At 49.1% G+C, this 21,089-nt stretch overlaps 1 protein-coding gene across 1 annotated transcript in view; it reads right to left on the reverse strand.

The window, feature by feature from the left end:
• SLC7A1 (solute carrier family 7 member 1) overlaps nucleotides 1–21,089 on the reverse strand; it is a 42,243-nt gene that overhangs the window by 14,194 nt on the left and 6,960 nt on the right. The window contains exons 2-5 of the mRNA XM_043576048.1: nucleotides 11,799–12,182; nucleotides 8,148–8,306; nucleotides 5,933–6,107; nucleotides 14–135 (exon numbers count right to left, since the gene is read on the reverse strand). Coding sequence (XP_043431983.1) covers nucleotides 14–135; nucleotides 5,933–6,107; nucleotides 8,148–8,306; nucleotides 11,799–12,168 — 826 coding nt within the window. The 5' untranslated portion in view covers nucleotides 12,169–12,182. The remainder of the gene's footprint in view (nucleotides 1–13; nucleotides 136–5,932; nucleotides 6,108–8,147; nucleotides 8,307–11,798; nucleotides 12,183–21,089) is intronic.

A 21,089-nucleotide genomic window follows, 5' to 3' on the forward strand; every position in this document is an offset into this window, starting at 1 on the left:
GCGGGCGGCGTACCTGTGGTGGCAATGCAGTCAAAGCCCACGAAGGCGTAGAAGCAGGTTGCTGCCCCGGACAGGACGCCAGAGAATCCGAAGGGCATGAATCCACCATCACCAGGTTTCCCTACTTTCGTGTCACTGGAAGAAAAGAGCCAAAGACCATGAATACCCACTTCACGGTCCTGAAGAGAAGCCATTCCGGTCACCCCACCCGCCGCTGGGCAGGGGCGCTCCAGACCCTTAGTGAATGATTCCCGAGACAGCTGTCACCCCACCGGTCACCCGGTGGGCCACGGGCCTCTGCGTTGTGAGGCCCAGTCACAGGCGCAGTCGCTAAGCCCTTTCCAGAAGCACCTTCTAAATGTCAGCTTCGGGGAGGGGGTAGGGACTACGAGATGGGGGTGCCCAACGGGAAAGTGGGAAGAAACCAGTACGTGAGGCCTCTCCCCCAGGACACTCAAACGAACAACATATACTTTAGAACACAGAGCTGCCAACTGGGTGCAGGGCCCCCCACCCCAGGAACCAAATGTGTAAAGTTTCCCATATTTACCAGTAACTCAGGTCTCAAAAGCAGCAGAGATACTGAGGTTAAAAAACAAAAAAATGAACTGTGTTATTAGTCGACAAAAGCGCCTCCTAAGCCCCCACACGCACGTGGTAAGCAGGGACGCCTACGTGGGTGCGGACCAGCGCCTACATGGCTCGGGCACATGGGCGGGGCTTGGGACCTATCTGCCAAGGTAACAAATACCCAGTCCAACACATGTTGTAAGTCCTTTAAGATTCAGAAAATAGTTCCAAGGAAGTGAAACGTGAGTCTCTAAATAGTGTGTCCAGGCCCCAGAACAGCCGCACGGAGCCCGGGGCTGGCCATCCCTCAAATCATTCTGGATGGCTCCTCCAGGCCCTGCCTGTCACCAAGTGATTCTAAGCCTCATACGCCCCGGTCCTCTGCCACCGCCCGAAAATCAGCAGAACTCCCAGCCCCCCTTCATCAGCCATACGTTTAGCTGGCTGCCAGGCTGCAGGCTTTCTGTCACATGGTCACCTAATACAGAGTCCCAGAGGACAACTGTCCAGCTCTGCAGAGCAAGCTGCTCCAGACCACTTGACTTCCCAACATAAGAGGAGGAGCCATATAGAATATTCCAGTCCTACAGATGTTACAGTTGGGTTAGCAAATTGTTGGCCAAATTTGCTTTCAGAGGGATTTATCAACTAATAAAACAGACAGCCACTTTGGACCCAATATTTCCTAATAAAGACTGAGCCTGGTACGGATTCCTAGAGGGTTCCTGGTAACAGAACCTGCCCCTGAGCCACTGGAAGTCAGAGCGTGAAGCCAGTCCTCAATCTGGCACCTACTACCGTTCAGTAAGTAGCAACGTGAGGGAAACCCCAAGAAACACACAAGCGATAGACGCAGGAAAAATTGTTCCTGCCAGACTCAAAGGGAAGTTGTCAGTTTAAGCTAGGACTAAAATAAACCCACGACCCAAGTACAAGAACGGCAGCCCGGGACAAGTCAGTCAGAAGCCACAGGACGCACCCACCGCATCCACACGTCACAAAGAACATAGAATGCCTTGGTGGGCTGACGCCTATTATAAAAAATTTTAGGCCAAAGCCCAGAACAAAACCGCTGACAGCCAAATCCCTCAGGAGAGAGGGATGAGAAGATAAACGAGGGGCACTCACCATCGAGAGGGCTTCTGGGGGGCTCCTGGAAGACTCTTTCGACTTCCGAACATGGCTAGAACCTCAGGTCTTCGTCAAGACCCAGCTTCCCTGTAACTGCCAGGACAGACAGACAGGCGTGGAAGGCCTCCAGGTGCCTACCTGCCTCCGCGGAGCCCTCTAACATCAAGGGCTATGGAACAGCCGCGAATAAGAACAAATGAGCACCAGGACTGACGGGTTTGCTTTAACAACCGTAAGGCAGAGGCACCCACAAAGGTTTTAAGAATTCCATTTGAAGGGAAGAGGAAAGTGCAGGACATTACAAACATCAAACCCTGGAAAGAGGCCTCGCAGAAGAGGGCTAGGGCCAGAACGTGCCTTTGTCACGCGAACAGGTGAAGCGGTGACCACCGAGCGCAGAGCTGGGGATGCCTAGCAGAGCACAAGAACGGCATCCTCCCTCCCCCCCTCAGGACCGCAGCGGGGCAGGACTCCGATGGAAGGGGAGCGACACAGAAAGTCTGTCCCTGCATAAACTCCCGGGGCCACCAGCAAGAGTAACCAGGTTGCCACCGACTGTGTGTCCCCTCCAACCGGGGCCCTTCTCGACTCACTGGCCACACGGGTGCTTGGACACCACGTATCGACAACAAAGGACAAGGTCTTCGCATACGAAAAGCCCTACGGGATATGCTAGTGAGGGAAGCACTCGAGGTGCAGAATGTACCTCCCTTTATGTGAAAAGAGAGGGGAATATACATATAAATTACGTATATGAGTTACAAAATAAATGTAAATGTATACTTACCATTGCTTGTATTTATACCAATAAAAGCTAGAAGCTTACACAAAAAATAGTAAAAATGATCACCTATGGCGGGGGGACAGTGAGGTAGATGAAGGAATGGGACAGAATTTCTCAGTGTAAACCTTTTTATAACATCACGACATACGAACCACGTGAAACATTATCTACTCAAAAAATTAAGTTCAACGTTTAAGAACAGTGTGGGGATCCCGCTCTCGGTGGCAGCCTATCGCTGGGAAACCACCACAGAGCCCATTCTACTTTGCCTCCAACCAAAACATTTTGCAAAGGCTCTTTATATAGATCAATAATTAACCTGTGATCTGCAGGCGGTGGTCGTGCCCGCTCGGCATCTGGCAACTTACACACGAAGAAATGGGGAGGCAGGATCGTGCCACCACGTGGCGAACGTCGCCTGGTGACAGAGCAGGCTGAAGCCAGATCTCAGATCGGTGTCCCCTCCCCTGCAGCCGGGGTGACCGGCTCCTGTGCATCCCACTCAACCGGTTACCCAGACGTTAGCAAATAACTGGCAGAGGAAGGAAGGAAGAAACGTCTCGTGTTCAGAAACATCCCTGAGCCTGGGGTGAGGACTTGAGAGGGAGCCTCCATGGTGGTGAGGGGGGTCCTCCCCCTGTGTGGCCTTTTCCCACGACATCAGTGGAAAACATCTTTCACCAAGACTCAACCGCTGTCGCTTCCACCCACCAACCCTGACATAAACTGCTGGTTGTCCCCAGAAGCCACACCCCCTTCTTCTCCACAGTCCTAAAACTGAATTATTCTAGCTAGACATGGGAACACCAGGAACAAAGACAACATGCTTCTCAGATTCTCCAGCTACAAGGTGTAGCCACTTGATGTAAGCAGGCCTGGTGTATACAAGTCCTGAGAAACATCAGGCAAGTGAAGTGGAGAGCGAGGCTGCTCTTCTACTTTTCCCATTTTCTTCCTGCTGGTGGGAGCCATCTTGGACCCTGGGGTGATCTTGGGAATGTGGGCCGTGGACAAAGCCATCGGATGGAAGAACCACCAAAGCAATCAATATGCTGGACTACCTGCAGATGTTCACTTAAGAGAACTACGCCTTTATCTTGTGGAAGCCAATGTTATTTTGGGGTTTTCATCCCAACTGAAGACAGACTATCCAACCAAACCTTCTCAGTAGGTTTCTATGCAGTGCTGTATCTTTACACTTACTACATCTGTTATCCATCTACCGGACTCTGGAGAAGAAAGCCAGAGGGAGCACGTGGCGAAGGCAGCAGGGAACCAGCCAGACTGTCGGATGACATTCCCATTTCAGACCAAGAGACAGACTCCAGGTTCACGGGGGCCTTTACAGCCAGTCACGGAGAGAGCATCATAAAATCACAACGCGATGTGGTCAGAACTGCCACCAAAGCCACGCAGGCTGAAGCTCCGCCATGCTTAGTGGTTTGGTCAGGAAAAGCCCTATTGTTTCAGAGAGACAAGCAATTTCATGCAAGGCTACATGGCCATGGTCAGAAGTACAAATCTACGGCTGGTTGGGGGGGGGGGGGAGCGGAGAAGCAGTTTAGAGGTTTTAATAAAATGAAAGAGCAAGCTACACCCGAGACCCGCAGCACTCTACTGCAGAGGCAGTGTTCCCGAGGCTGGGGCCAGCACAGTTCATCATCACCAGGACACAAAGTGTGTGAGGACAACCAATGCTAATAAATACCATCAGCTGGCGCAAACCATCTCTTCGTAAACACAATAAAATTACATCTCGATCGACAACCAGGAAATAGGACCTGCCATCTATATTTAATTCCTGATCTGTAAATAGCAACCAGAAAGATAGTCCCCCACGTCTCAGAAATCTACTGTTACTTCCAAGCGTATTTGGAACTGGCTTCACTCCAGGCTGAGTTAATGAGCACCAATAAATGTGGCATAAATGTGGCTCAGGAATGCTACATTAGAAATCCTCATTTCTCAGGGGTGCCCGGCTGGCTGAGTCAGTACAGCATGTGACTCTGGATCTTGGGGTCATGAGTCCAAGCCCCACACTGGGCAGAGAGCGCACTTAAAAAACAATTAAAAATCCTCATATTTCTGTAATCGATTTGAACCATTAACCACATAGTATTTCATGCATTCAATTCAATAGTTTCCTGTAGTGAACTAGTCATGCATCAATGCCTGTCCAGTGACCAGACCACTGGAAGATATGACCCGGCCCTAACCGGAGACCAAGTTCCCCATGACCGCTCGGATCCCCAGCATGGGACCTCATTTCTCTGCCTCCCTTGCAGCTAGATGTGGCCACCTACTGGATTCCCACCAGTGGAATGTTGGCAGAGGGGACACGTATCTTCCGGATCTGCCCTTGAGAGCCCTGGGCATGCTCTCTTTCACCCCCTTCCTCCTCTGGGACAGCTGGAGCTTGCCTGTGCCCACAGCCCAGGTCTGACCATGCAGAAGAGGACAACATCCTAGGGCATGACGGAACAATCAGGTCGACAACCAGGGTTCCTGAAAGCCTGTGTGCAGACAGGATGGCCAGTCAACCTGGTGTGCTCATGTCAGGATCTGAGACATCCTTTTAAAACCACTGCATTTCAAGAGGGTCTCCTTATCAGAGCAGTTTAACCTTTGGTCATAATTAAAGTAGAATCACAGACAAAACCTCACTCCCCCTTGTCCATCCTAGAACCCTAAGATTTACGTGAAAAATCTGACAAAAAAAGATCAAAAAGAGAACATTCTAATTGGCTGGCTTTTCTTTCCTAGGTAACCTGAGCTTGCTGACGAGGCTTCACTGAGGGCCCTGAAAGAGCACAGGTCCGAGAGCAGGCCTGTCACCTGCCTCCCATCCCGGGCATCTTGAGTCAGAGACTATAAGGGAGATGGGCCACTGGCTTTCAGGGCTGGTGTACCCCAAGTCGAGGGTGGGAGAAAGAGACCATTATAATCACATTTCAACACTTTAGTCATTCTGAAAACCTCTGATAAAAGCCTGTGATAAAAGTTTCACATATTTCTTCCCTCTGCATTATTAATAGGAAGACATTTCAGGGTCAAGTGACATCACCATGGTTTTGCAGAGAAAATCTTCTCTGAATGTAAAACTTAGAGGTTGGTCATGAAACAGAATGTGAGGAAAAACAGATAACTTACAGAGTCTGACAAAGATCCCCAACTATGTGTAATTTTAGAATTAGAATGAAATTTGTTTTCCTGAATAGCCTCATCATACAATGTTCTGTCGAGTTCAGAGAAATGAAACCTAACAAATGTCAAACAAATAAAACACTCTCAGCTATTTTACTGCAAAAAAAAAAAATTAATTCAAATTCAAATTATATTTGTTGAAAAGGCATATACTGTTCTGGCCGATTACATGCCCCCAATGCATGTGTGTATTGTTAAGTACGAATCAGTTGTCACATGCTGAGAGGAAGACGAACAACTCACTTGTTCAGGCAGAGATGATGGGATGTGTTCTTGAAATCTTCCTCCGTGAGCTGCCAGTTTTTAATCGATCCTTTCACGAATCCTGACACCATTATGAAGCCCAAGACCAGAACGTTGATACAAGTGAATATTTTGTTGACCATGGCTGACTCCTTCACACCGAGAGTTAAAAGTCCTGAAAAACCACACAAACAGGAACATTTTGCCTGAGGGTGGTAACTTTGGGCCAGGCGAGTCCTTCCTGGGACAGGAACAGGGATCGGACGAGAAGGTGACTTATAAGAAGAATCCAAGTGGCACCAAACCTCCCAAGATTTCTGTGAGCCTCTGGGAATGGGGCTGAGTCAGTAATCTTTCTAGAGGTAGGCATCAAAATAACCAAAGTCCATGGGTGGTTCATAAAGCTGTCGAAGTTGGCCTTCCAGGTCAACTCCCCTCTGGAGTTGAGGATGTCACCCAGGGGGCACCAAAGGACTGCAGAGATGGGGAGCACCACGGCCAACCACCCTGGAGAGCAAGCCCCCCACCCAGGGAAGAAGAGAAGGCCTCTCCTGGCACCCTCTCCCCCTCACTAATGTACTTTCCTGGGACTCCCCTCAGTGGGGCAGGAATTTTTTTTCTCCAAGGAGGAGACACTTTGCTCAGTTTCTTGGTAGAATGAAGGGAGTTCTTCAGATGAGAAAATTATTCAGACTCACTTTGGAATGTTAGCAATGACAACTCTTGATGATTAGGGAACCACGGATCATGTGGTTCATCATCAGACTCAGTGCATGTAAAACAATGTCTAAGCTAGACTAATTATAGCTCATAAACGCACATCAAAAAAAAAAAGGTAAGTGATAACAATACACAGGAACCATATGACAACACTGTCTCTGAGGCTTATAGGCCACAGGATCACCTTGGGGTGAACGTGCCATTTGGGGACTTCTGTGGTTAAACTCCTGGCTAGCTAAGAAAAGCCTGGAAAGGCGTCCAGGTGACAGGTGACCACCACTTATGACTTGAGACTGTTGCCCTGCCATGTACACCTTTTACACTTAAAATATAAAATGCATTTCACAATAGATTGAATTCTGAAGTGAAGGCAATAGGAGGGAAGTGAGCAATTAATCACAGCGAATACCTCATCGTGTTCTGCCCTGTTTTTCTTTGGCGTCCCTCCCTCTCATGTTTATGAAAATCTCACTAGTGTGAACTTGATTTCTGATACGTGTTTCTGCCAGCTGGACCAGAATACTGCTGAGACTGGCCTGTGCAGGATGATTTCAATTACATGGTGCGTAAAATAAGGCATGTTGTTTTTAAAACCCACCCAAGGGGCGCCTGGGTGGCTCGGTCGGTTAAGCGTCCGGCTTTGGCTCAGGTCGTGATCTCACGGTCCGTGAGTTCGAGCCCCGCGTCGGGCTCTGTGCTGACCGCTCAGAGCCTGGAGCCTGTTTCAGATTCTGTGTCTCCCTCTCTCTGACCCTGCCCCGTTCATGCTCTGTCTCTCTCTGTCTCAAAAATAAATAAACATTAAAAAAATAATAATAAAACCCATCCAAGATTTTCTAACCTCAAAGGGGAATTTATCTGCATTTAGTCTAATGCTTACACCGTAAATGCCACATAGAACAAAACTCCCATCCTCAAGGCTGAGACACAGACAAACATCACTAAGAACAAGCTGCCATCCGCTGCGTTCAAGCAATATTTGGAATTTTAAAATTCTGGACCCACAATTCTGTCAGGAGACTTACCTATTTAAAGGGCGTTTTGACAGCTGTTAGGTGTAAAACCATCTAAGACTTCTCCAACACCCAAGGCACACGGTGGTGCTCCAGACCGACCTCACCCCCTACATCTTCCGGGCTGAAGAATGCCACTTTCCTTTCCAAATGTTCATCCGCTGAATCAAGGGAATTTGCACTCCTGGGTCACTTATACAAAAAGCTTGCGGCCCTCACAAAATCCTACTCCACAAACCACTACACAAACACCCGAGACTCCCCTTTAATTAAATGACATGTGGCCTTGACAGCTATTAAAGTACCTTGTGTGTACCAGAAGCCATTAAGACAAAAAAGATGTCTGTATTCGTTATAGAAAGAAAAATAGAAAATGAGGGAAAAGGAGAAATAAAAAGGGAAGAAACAGACCTAATGGGAGCCTGTCTTACCCCTCAGGCCCCTCACTGCAACCTGACGTGTGTGTGACTGTGGAGCTTTACCTGTTAAGATAAGAATTATGATCACAGCGAATATGTCTGGGTTTTCGGCCAGCACTCCGGGGGCATTCAGAGCCATGTGCATCCGTGAGAACTCCCCGATGGGTTTGCCAATCAGCTCGTCGAACGTCGCACTCCAGGCCCTCGCTACGCTTGAAGTACCTGCCACGAAACACAGGTACCAGAGGAAACTGAAGAAGAACGATTAACAGTATTTGTCATCGAGCTCAGCTCCACCTCCGTGCGGGGGTCACAGATGACGCGCTGGAACTTGGCGGCGGCAGCCGGACCCCGGTCTGTGCTAGCTCGGAAATGAGACTCGATTAGTGTCTGCAGTGAAGTGAGAAGAAAGGGCAGGTTTCACGGGCCTAGAAAGAAACACGACTTCCCATCACAACCCAATGTGAGCACATATACTGTGTCCCAAATCTACAACTAACAAACGTTTTACAAAACAGCATTATGACCCTTATGGCCTGAGACATGCTCTGATGGTATGTATTCAACTCTACATACTTTATTTTGTTACTGAAAGAAATACTGGTGGCAAACCACAGCATCAATTTTGAGATCCACTCACGGGGTGCGGTCGGCAGCCGGGGACACCTGGCTCGGGAAGCTCCTTTTCCAAGACCCTGGGACAACAGAGCTGATGGTCCCCGTCCACAGGTGAACGTTGTTCTCCCAGCAGGAGGGGGCCGACGAGACCCACCCAGGCTGACCCTCACGCTCAGCGACAAAGTCACCAGCTCACCCCGGAGCGGGCGTCAACCCGCCTCTGCCACTTGTGTGCCCAGACTGGACTCGCACCGCCTGACTCGGGGGCCACGGGTCCCCAGGTGTCTGACCACAGACAACGCCAGCTCCACGCCCCCGCCATGAAGAACACAATCAGATGCAGCCCCACAAATGCTGACGACTGTTGACTGCGCTCTCCTCCTATCAACCTGAGTAAAGTCACTGCTTTTCCAGGAAATGTCACTAAAATTCCAGTACTCACATAGAGCATTTTCCTTTGTTTCCAAAGGGGGCCTTGTTGGTGACTGTGGTCTGGATCATCCAGAGGATTTGGCCAAAGGGAACTACAGAGATGCGATGTTGTTATTTGCTATCTTGCCGAGTATTTTTCCATCAACTCAAAAATTTAACCATGTTTCTTCATCCTCAGCATCCAGCCTATTATGACTTCTGTCCATCAAGGCCACAGCCCCAGTGAAGAAAACTGGTCTCCCCACCACCTCCCCGACAGAGGCCAGCTCTCTGCTGATCAGACTCTGAAGCCTGCTATGCAGGGTGAGGAGTTGCCCAGCCCTCCTTCCTGGCCTACCCCACTCCCTATCTCTGAAACATGGCTAAAAAAAAAAAAGAGAAAGACACACACACACACACACGCGCGCACACACACACACACACACACTTGCTAGGAAAAACTGCCCTTCCCTAAAAGCTAAAGCTGAGAATCACCCACAAGGATGCATGCATGAGTCAGTCCCCTACAAGCAAACAGCACTCTGGCAAATAATCTTTCATTTGTCAGTGTGGAAGCCGTGGACAATTCATGCCTGTGGTTTTGCTTTAGGACCAGGTAAATCCTCTGGGAGCATAACAGCCCAATTCAGACAGCTATGTTCCCATACAGAGACTTGAGCTTGTACGAGCATTTGCGGTTGTAAGTTTTGCTGTTGTACTGAAGAAAAAAAAAACCCACATTATTAGGAATTTTATTTTTGAACTTAGAAGCGTGAGCTATTGTGGCTGTCGTTAGGCACCACAGTCACTGAAAAGAAAGGGAAGGTGCTGCTCAGAGAGCCTGGTGGGAGCCCTCTGCCAGCTGGCCTGGGCAAGTGGCAGTGGGGGCCGAGGCGAGCACCCAGAGGGCAGCACACGGCCCCCTGCAACATTCCCAGTGCGGGGGACACAGGAGCAAGCCAGGACCCACTCACCACATCCTCCTGTGTTTTGATGATATTACAGAAAGCTTGCTGAAACATAAGTGGAATGTTTAGTGGCTATTTATATTTCTACTTTTAGGAACTGGCCATTCATATCCTTTGGTTATTCTTATATTCAGGTGTTTGTCTCTTTTAAGTTGATATGTTCAACCTGGTTGTATTCAAAATACAAACAACATAAAGAGAAACACCTTCTCACCTACCAAATTGAGAAGACTTTGTATTTTTAGTGTCTTTGTTGGTTTCTTATTTCTAATGCCAGTGCCCAGAGTCAGCAAGTACGTGAGGAAAGGGGCCCCTGGCCATCTGGAGGATCACAGATAACACGGGCCTTAAAAATATATAAGCCTAAAGGGCGCATGGGTGGCTCAGTTGGTTAAGCACCAGCCTTTGGCTCAGGTCACGATCTTAGGGTTTGTGAGTTCGGGCCCTACATTGGGCTCTCTGAGCAGAGCCCTCTTCTGATCCTCTGTCCCCCTCTCTCTCTGCCCCTGCCCCACTTACACTCTCTCTCTCTCTCAAAACTAAATAAATTAACTTAAAGGAAAAATAGAACGGCTGACATGCTCAACACCAAAGAAACATACACAGGCCTGGGGCACCTGGGTGGCTCAGTCAGTTGAGTCAGCTGAGGTCATGATCTCATGGTTTCTGGGTTCAAGCCCTGTGTTGGGATCTGCCCTGGTAGCACAGAGCTTGCTTGGAATTCTCTCTCTCCGTCTCTCTCTGCCCCTCGCCTCCTTGTGTTCTCTTTCTCAAAATAAATAAACATTTTTTTAAAATATGCAGCCCACTGACCTACACACTCTGCTTCTTAAGACCATTTTAAAAGAAAAAGAAATCATGTCTATGCCCGAAGACATTAAGTGATTAACTGTTTACAACAATAATAACACAACTGGAAACAATCTAAATACCCTACAAAGACATCTAAAAAATTATGCTATATAGAGAAAACTATATAAGGATATACACTCATTTGGAATAATACTGCAGAAAAATCCTTAATATTGTAAGAAATGCTTACTATACATTGCTTTATGAGTCAAGAGAATACTGGACAAAAAAAATACATTTCTGTTTACAAAAATATTAACAACAGCTAGATCCCTAAACTCTTATGAACAGAGATTGTCTTATTCCTCCCTTGGGTCCCTAATATCTAGCATAATGTCTGGCACAGGGGATGGACTCAATGAATATTTGTTGAAAGAATGAATGAATAAGAATTAATTTCTCTGGGTTGTTACACTGGGCAATGTCTACCTTCTGCATTGCGCTTTTCTGTATTTCCCAAATTTTCTCTATCAGTGGTATGTTTATGCCAGTAATTATAATCAAAAATACTAAAAGGGACTACGCTCTTTTAAGTAACAACAGCTTCCCACTGATTCTACATCTCTTGTGTTAACAGGACTGACCTCCTGGTTGGTCTGGCTTATCGTCACTAACAGTCCGATGCGCCTGATAGTTAAAAACAGGGGCACAGACCAGAAAGAGCAGCGATACCCAAAGGCTGCCCCCTCCTTTCATAAAAGGGAAAGGGAACATGTACAACAACAACAGTCAAGGGAGGATGCTAGACTCTTCGAGAGGAGTTAGACTCAGTCCATTTGGGGAGCAAAGCAGAGTATGGCCCGCCGTTTGGAGGTAAAAACAGCAGAGGGGTAAGGGAGCAGGCTCCAGGCCTCCTGGGACGTACCGATGATGTAGGAGAGGATTAAGTTCCAACCAGTGATGAAGGCCCAGAGCTCCCCGACGGTGACGTAGCTGTAGAGGTAGGCCGAGCCCGTCTTGGGGACCCGAGCCCCAAACTCTCCATAGCAGAGGCCGGCCAGCACTGAGGCCAGCGCTGCGATCAGGAAGGAGATGACAATGGCAGGGCCCGCGTCCTCACGGGCCACAGCTCCGGCCAGGACATACACGCCGGCACCCAGCGTGCTGCCCACCCCGAGCGCCACCAGGTCAAAAGTGTTCAGGCAGCGAGAGAGCCGGCTCTCTTCCCGGCTGCAGTCCACAACCTTCCGGCGCAGCATCTGATGGCCAATGCCGAGCAGAACTTTGCACCCCATCGTGCTGATCAAATCTGCGGGAGAAAGAGAATGGAAGCGCTTGTTACTGCCTTTCATTCCACCCGTTAACCTCATCTTATCACAACACAGACGGCCACCATGTCCTTCACTCTCATTTACTGCTAAAATGTTGTAAATCTCAGAATTCCACAGCTGGCTGTCAGAACATCCATCGGCAACTTGGCCCAGTCTCAGGCTTACCCAGCATGGATAGAAATGCCCCGGAGGCCAGTCTACCCAGCTGCCTGGACTCTGAGGTCTCTGAGCTTCCACATTTACTTCAGTTCTCAATTGAGAGCCTTCTATGGACAGAAATTACACGGTATGAGAAACACAAATTAATGGCATTGTTCTTTTCCTCACTAATCACACAATGCACCATGAAAAAGAAGATATTATTCCAAGTGGAATGCTACGGAAGGCAAACCGATCCAAACCCAGAGGCCTTGAATAGCAATGACGATGCCTTTTCAGACCTTTCTGAGATCCCGAGGGCAAGAACCAAGCTGCTTCCACTTTTAAGTTAACACAGAGTTAGGTACAGAGCAGAAAAAATTGTTGAATTGTTACAAGTTAGGGTTTTTTTTGTAACTGCTACCACTCCAAGAAGCCCTTTTCTTCTGGGCCAAAATATTAGCCAAATGTGCTACATGATAAGCTTCTGAGTACAAATCAAGAGAGGGCACGTGTTCACCAATGGCTTATGTCCCCCAACCTATTTCACCCAGAACAAGCCCAGTGTGGGGCCCCAGGATGAGTGCACATCACGGACAGCATCCCAGGCCAGCATTCCAATGCCTCTCCTATAACGCACAGGCCAATTCTGCCTGGGCAGCTCATCCCAAGGGGGCGAAGAGGGCCAGCGGGCACTTGGCCAGGATATTAGCGCCCACCCTCAAACACATGGAACGTAACCCCCCAGACTTAAGGGGGTTGCCCACAGGACTTCCCTCCATAGAAGGCAGTCTGGAAAGGGCAGAAAAGAGTGGAGAAACCTAACCAACACTACCTCGGCCAGGGAGCCATGGTCAACAATGATAAACATTTGATTAGGTGATGTGACGGGAAGGGCACTTGATCTCTCTGATCTTTCTCCCCAAACCCATCACCCCAGTCTAATCACGAGAATAATACCAGAACGGTGACAGATACGTTCTATAAAACACCTGACCAGTGTTCCTCGTAACTGTCAGGTCCTTAAGAACAAGGGAAGGTCAAGAAACTGTCACAGCCAAGAGGAGCCCTAAGGGAGACATGACAACTAAATGTAATGTGGGATCCTGAAGTAGAAAAAGGGTAAGGGGAAAACTAAGGAAATCTAAATAAAGTACACGTATCAATATCGCGTCATTAGTTATAACCGATCATCCACATGAAGGTAAGGTGCTAACAACAGAGGAAACAAACAGAGGAGTGGAGTATATGGGAACTCTTTTTTCTATACTCACAATTTTTCTATAAATCTAAAACTGTTCTAAACTGAAGAGTTTATTTTTAAAAAACACCATGTGCAGAGAGAAGCTATCATCATGACTTTTAGCTACTGAGGTACAAAAAAAATATCACTGCTTTTTCATCTTTATTATCAATTGGCGTTTACTGACCCAACCTTGCTACAATTAAGTCACCGGAAAACAAAATAACCTAAACAGAAAATGGCAGACCTAGCAAAGTCCACACCTAACCACCTAGAAGACCTGACCTGCTCACCCACACCCTGTGACCTCAGCCTCCGGACGCAGTTTGGTCTGGCACCCTCCCGGCCCCAGCCAGGACCCTCTGTGTCGTCACACAGGAACAGGGGTGGGCCTCTCCATACTTCATCTGACCGACCAAGAGTAAAAAAAAAAAAATGTTGATCTCAGGACTCAGGAACTTTTCAGGTAGGGTGAGGAGTAACAGTCACGTGTTCTGATCCCCTTGTTCTAAAGATGAAGAAAAATGACTCAGAGAGCCAAGGGTCAAACAGGGTCATGGCGCTGGGAAGGCACAGTGGCCCAAGTGCTCATCTAGGGCTCCAGCATTCCAGGTGGGAAGGAAATGACATCACTGTGCAGTGAGGTGGGGAGGATGTGGGGAGGAAATGAGGAAAGACGACATTATTTGTGGAGCCACAGTGGGGCAGGAAGACCCCAGACACCAGGGCGTGACAGGAGCTGGAAAGGGCACGGGCTGCGAACAAGGGAAGAGCAGGCACAGAGACCAGTGGCTCACCAGTCTCTTTCAGGCCACATGCTGCTTCCGAGGGGCCTCGGGACAGCAGCGAGCGATACCCGGGCAAGACAGGTTTCCCAGACAGTCAAGATGAGGCCCTCAGTGACCTCAGGTCCTGGAGAAGGCCCCAGCTCTGCTGAGAGAGCCCAGGGCGTGATTCCTCCCGACCCACCTTTTCTTTTCCTCCTTACAGGATTTAGCTGGATTTACTCAACTCGGTTTGTAAATCACAACAAAGCTTTTAGGAAACAATTGCTCAGAAAATGAGCTAAAGATGCACCATTTCAACACCACCGCTGGCAGAAAAAGCAGCGCTTGGGGCTGTGCAGAATGCCTGTAAAATAACTTCTCGCCATCATTTTTGGCAGGGCGGGGAGTATGTGAAGTAGACAGGAATCTCAAAGGGAAGCGGAGTGTGAAAGGTCCTGGACTGTTGTGCACTTGCGTGGTTTTCAAGCTGATCGGTAAATGCAACTGACATGTAGAGGGCGCCTCCCTGCTCCCCACCCTCTCCTAGATGTAGTCTGGTTAATAATAAGTAGATTCTCTCCCCCAAACAATAAAAGCCAGTGCGAGGCAAAGACGTACTTAAACAGCATCCTCTTTCCTCGGCCTCGCACAGCAACCCGGGGGCCCAGAGGGCTATGACGAGCCTGCCTTCCCCTGAAGGACAGACACATCTGTCTCCGTAATTTACACTCCGTTCTCCGAAGCTTGTTGTCTGGAGCAGAAGGAAAAGCTGCTGGAGCCCAGACACAAGCCAGGAGCACACTCTGCACCTCCTTAGGACGGAAGGCGAACGAGAGCCCGGGGATCACCTCAGGCCGACGTGACCCACCAAGACGTGCGGAGCCGCGCCCGGGGCCCTGTGTGCCTGCGTGTCGCCAGCGGGGGGGGGGGGGGGGGCGCCCGCCAGCCAAACACCCGCTCCAAGAACTCACTTCCTAATGCTGGGAGCTCAGCACCATCTTCAAAACAAAGGGGGCAGGTTACTGCACACAGAAATTTAGACACAGACATTGGTTTTCAAACATCATGTGGAAAAAGAACTCTGTTGAGAGTACAAAATGTGACCAGACAGATGCAGTTCTTTTCTTTTAAACAGGCACGCAGTGGCTCTTTTCTCTGGGGACAGTCCTCAGCTGTTCCTCGCCCCCAGCAGTCCTGGGGAAAGTGGTCTGTGAACCACTGCGTGGGGAGCACAGCGTGGACCCTGACAGGACACGAACCTCCCACTATTTTTACCTTGGTTACTTTGCTTTGCTTCTTTTTCAGTCTTTATTACTGAAGGACAGTTGACACGCAATGTTCTATCAGGACCTTGGTTATCACTGGAAGTACTTACTGCTTGGTTACCTGGGGAAAGGGTAGTAAGCTCAGGGAAGACACTGGAATAAAATTGCAGTCAAATGCTGCTGGGGGGCCCAGAGTTGATAGCCCAGGGAAGGAAGGGTCTCCAGTTAGTTTCTACTTTCCAGGGTAGCTGAAAATGAGATACCCACCATGTCCTGGGTTTTTTTTTTAAGAAATATCCTTCCTATCTCCTTGGAAGTAGCATAATATTACATTCTCCAAGTGGCATCATCTGTCAGGATTTTGTACACATTATGCCACCACTTACGTTCGTGCTGAGACCCGAAAGCTCGCCATCCAACCAACAGTGAGACTAAATAATACTTATCTGTACAAAACGAATCTAGCCATTCAACTCCCTGCAATGGGGGTTGTCATGGCCTTCCTGCTGTGGGGGCTTAGACAGAAAGTTGCCACAGTGCTTGGAAAGCATTACCTGAAAATTAGGCTATCCTTTCTGCGGGGAGGAATCTGCACAATGGTCAACACCTACACTTTTATTTGAGGTTTTGACAGAAATCTTGCAACAGCGAGTCTCAGATCTGTCTTACCCCCTGCTCACTTGTTACTAAAGAGCACTTACCTCAGGTGGTATATCCCCTAATAAAAGCAAAGAAAATGTGTCTCTTTCCCATGGAAATTTCTCACTCCAAGTTGTATTCTAGTAATCACTGTGTAGCAATAGGAGTAAAATGATCCAGTGGGTCAGGATTGTGGACATAAACACTGTTTTGAAGAGGTCCGATAAAGGTGGGCAGATGGGAATGTATGCCTTTTTTCAGTCTCAAACTTAATTAAGGCTTGAGGCAGGGAGGGAAGGGATAAGATATAGGCCTTTATACTAAGTTTGTAAACGCCGTCCTTTGAAGAAAACCCTAGCACTGAAATCTTTACTAGGTTAATGCTTTCACTGCCCCTTTTCAGTGGTCTTCAGAATGGCCTGGGCCCCAGATGATCTGCTCCCCCCGCCCCCCCCCCCCAGGGGGAGCCATCCAGAGTGAAATCCATGTGAAATCTACCACTCCCACACCACCTACACACACTGGGGTCTGCCTCCATTGCAGGCTAGAGGCAGCAGGTCCTTGCCAGGTGCTGGCCTTGTGGGGCACCACTAACGGGTGGGCACACAGAGCCCATTAAGTGGCTTCAGCTTCCCTAAAGCGTGAGCAGCTGGCCCATCACGCGGCGGGGGGTGTGGCTGCCCCAAGGCACCTGGAGGGCCACAGAGAGCCTGCAAGTCCAACATGGAAGGGAACGGACTGCTCACAACCATGACCTGCAACCAGGCAGCAGAAGAGGTCCAAGAAAAGAGCGTTCTAGGACGCGGGCTGTGGTGGGAGAAGATTCCCAGGGAGGAAAACAACCTGCTTTGGAGGAAGTACTCTTGCTCTCAACGTCGGATCCACATCCCCCAGACGTTAGGAGACCCAGAAACAAGAAGTTAAATTAAAACAAAACAAAACAAAACAAAACAAAACAAAACAGAGTGTAAACAGGACCAGCAGACCACTAAGGATGGAGATGTGAAGAAGCACGCATGAAGCCATGAAAGGAGGTGCAAATGACAGAACCGAACCGGAAGTATGGGGCCGGGTGGTGGGTCAAGAGCGATGCAGCAAGCAGGCGACGGTCAGGGTTTGCCCTAGGGGCTGACTCACAACCACGCGTCCTCCTGGGGGAAGTGGGAGTCCATCAGCCTGCGGTGAGAGATGACGTCAGAACCTGGACTCTTCCAAAGCCCCCAGGCAAACAAGGGACATGCTGGGGATCTAACTAAATTCCGCCAAAGATCACTGATCTCACACTGTTTTGATGCCCTGTGCTCGACCCAGTCAGGGTTTATGGAAATGCAGAAAGCCATAGTCCTACCCCAGGAAGCACAGTGTGGGGGCAGGAAGAAATGAGCACACACGACGGCTCCAGGAGCTGGGCCCACAGGGTGATGGGACTCCAGAGGAGGTAGAAATGTACCTCAAAGGCCACTTCAGGTTTCCCCTGCTATCCGTTCCTATGGAATCTTTCGTAAGTGAAATGCGTTAAAGCAAAGAAACAATAACCATTAATCTTTACGGAAAAATTTTTGAGCATTCCCAGACCCAAAAGAATCACCTCTGTTAGTCTCTTCTGACACCCTAGCTAGGACACATCTTGCTAATGGATGCACAAAGTAGATCGAGATAAAGCAGAGATGCTCACAGACACAGTTCAGAGCTCTGGTGAGGCTTGATGCAGGGGACAATTCCTGGGGAAAGAGCGTGGCTCTGGGCATTCTGGATCTGAGCAGCCTCTGTAACAGCTCGCTGCAAAACAAATGCTGAATGCTGTTCTGGCTTTTCGCCTTCTTTTGTATCAGCAAAAATCTTCCGATTACTTACGGTTAACAAAAACCAGGTAGGTCCTCGTAACGGTGAAGCATATGCACAATGCAAACCTTCAAAGAGTGTGGGACACCTGTGCTTTCACGGGAAAAGAGGTGTGGTCTCATCAAGCAAGGACAGAGGCATAAAGTCCACAGGTCCACCTACGAGTGTGCTTGCTTCCATCAGAAGCTCAGTCAGAAAGATGCTTCATGCTTTTCTATCACAACCCACAGCTAATGTGGCTTCTCACTGGCACGGGCAGGCACAAGATCCAAGGTGATCGCCGAACCTCACGGTGCCCAACAGTCCTCCAGACCCTGGTGACTTTAACACCTTGGCCATCTCAGAAAAAGCCCCAGCAGCCCTGCCGCCTATGGCCCACCTCCTTCTACTGATGCAACAGGGCTAAATGCAGAAAGCTGCCAGAGGCCCCGTCAACAGCAACGTACACAGCCCGACACACGGCCATAAGCTCTAAGTCTGCGGAGTGGAGCTTCTGGACAGAGGGGTGGCAGGGGGGCAGGAAGGCAGAGGTTCTGCCTCAGTGCCGACTTCCGGGCAACAGGGGGACAGGCCCAGGAGGAGGCCACGGGACCCCGCTCAGGTGCACGCCGATCCGGGCAGGACAGCTTCCAGGCACAGGGCGGGAGGCAGCCAGGGAACAGCACTCTACTCAAGGAGCTTCCAGTGCAGAAACGGCAAAGAACAAGGCAAACGAGGACGGAGAGACTGACCGTGAGCACAGCACCAGCCTCGAAGCCCGCCAGGAAGCACTAAGGAGCGGGGAACCTGGCTCCACGGTGGCCGTAAGTGGTGTCACCACCCCATGAGCTCGCACCTCACAGAGGACCAAGCAGATAACCCCTGGGGCTGAGAATGGACAATGCTGTTAATCAAAGAACTAAAACAAGATCTGTCAAGTACAAATCTGTTGCCGAAATGGTGTGCAGGCAGAGAAGTGTTTTCGATAGCTTTAATGTCCTGGGAAAACATCAAGCAAACATCAAGCGAGTATATTATTATGTATATTATCCCAGTGAATATGTTGGGGGGGAGAGGTGTATGTGTAAAGTACCAAATTACTGAGATTACCTTTCAGATTATGGGTTGTTTTCTTCTTTTCTGTATTTGCCATACTATCTGTAATGAGATGTGTTACTTTTTAAAGCAGAAAATAACAGTAGTAATAACGACTAACGTTCGGGGCACTGGCCAAACGAAAGGTCCCTTCCATAAATTCACGTATTTCACCTTCACACCACTTTATCTGGCCAGCAATACTCTGCATCCCAGAAAAAAGGGAACCCAGCATTACCAGACTCAGGAATTCTCAACCCTGGCTGCACAGGAGGATCACGTGGGGAGGTTTTTTAAATAAACCATGCCGCCTGGCCTACCACAGATCAAGTCACTTCTGTCACATTCCCCCAGGTAACTGGCCCAAGGGCACGTAGTCAGCGAAAGATGGAGCCGGGGCTCGAACCCAAGTCTTTCTGCCCCAAAGCCCCGCACTGTCCTCTGAAGCGGGCTCTCCGGGTGTAGGGGAGGGGCGCGGAGGGCGTGGCGAGGTTGTAGACAAGTGGGGACAGATGGCCCAGCTGACTGGCGGACAGGAGAGCCCCCGATGTGTCCCACCTGAAGGGCCGCATCCTAACCCGCCTCCGTCCCCCAGCACCCAGGAGGCGTCATGACGTGCAGAGCACCCACAGGGGACATGCGGGAAGCATCGGCTGACTTCAATGGGAAGAAACTGACAGGAAACTTCATCGTAGGTAATCACCACCATAACTATCAATAGCTTATGAGGGTCTCTCAATCAAAGGAGATTTTGTTGGCTGAAGAGTTCATGGTTTCACTTGCTAAAGAGCACCTTTCTGTTTCTCTAAATGAATATAAATGCAAAAAGCTGCCAGTTGGGTTAAAATCCACCCTAAGCAGCACAGTCTTGTCTACTAAGATTTGAAACAGCTCCCGTTTTCCTCACAGATACTTTCTGCTATGCGGTGTATTCTATCTCCCACCTCCCTTCTCGCCCCAGCTGAGGACAGCTTTCCCACTCCACTGGGGGACAGCTTGAGTACCCGTGACACCCTCTGCCTAGGGTTTTCTGAGGTCCAAATTCATATCTTTAAGTCGGGACTTGGGGTCTCTGTTTCCACATCTAAAGATGAGGCAGTACTGCTGTCCTACTGTCGCAGGGTGCTAATGAGGGTCAAATGAGATGATGCATTAGGAAACACACTGGAAGGCCAAATTCATTCTTCTTCAAATGCAAAGAGCTCCTGTTTTTGCCACGCTGGTAGGCACTAATTCCTCATATTTCTAATCTTTCTGCAACATCTCGGTTTGTCAGCTGTCTCTGCCTCCGAAAGCAGAAGCAGACAACCCTATCAGTGAAGGGCTCCCGTCACGACAGCTGTCGTGGTCCCTCTTGAGCGGAAGCTGTGCCACAGATGCTGTTGTCTTCTTCACTAGGCTCAAATCTTTTCAACATTGTCCACTCAACTTGAAGAAGGACATAAAAAACAAGAAGCCAATGGGAGAATTGTTAGGGACATTTTCACAAAACCCAGATACGATCTAGAAATGCTCCTTCTTAAGCATCCTTAAGCCAGCAGGATGTGATTAGACAGTATTTGGGTCTCTGGACAGTGTTTCCATCACTCAGGAAGGTTGTGCTGTATCAGGAGAGATGCCCTGACCCTGTGTACAGAACTGCGTTACAACAAAAACATGTGTTCTCTCGGGAGGTCAGAGCTTCTTTGCCACATGCCTTTAATCACACTTACTTCTGTAGTATGTAACGAAAGTGTTCTGGATCTGCAATCTGAAGCCAGGTGACCTACAAACTCTGTGGGCAGGTCCAGGGGGAGACCTGCCATTGCCTGTCTAGTACAGTGTTGATTAACCAGAACTAAACAGGAGCCTGGTCCTAAGGAGTGGATTTCATAAAGTTGGCTTTATATGAGCTGTAAAGCACTTCATTTGGGCCTT

The sequence above is a fragment of the Prionailurus bengalensis genome, chromosome A1 (assembly GCF_016509475.1).
Source record: "Prionailurus bengalensis isolate Pbe53 chromosome A1, Fcat_Pben_1.1_paternal_pri, whole genome shotgun sequence".
In the NCBI taxonomy this organism is placed as follows: Eukaryota; Metazoa; Chordata; class Mammalia; order Carnivora; family Felidae; genus Prionailurus; species Prionailurus bengalensis.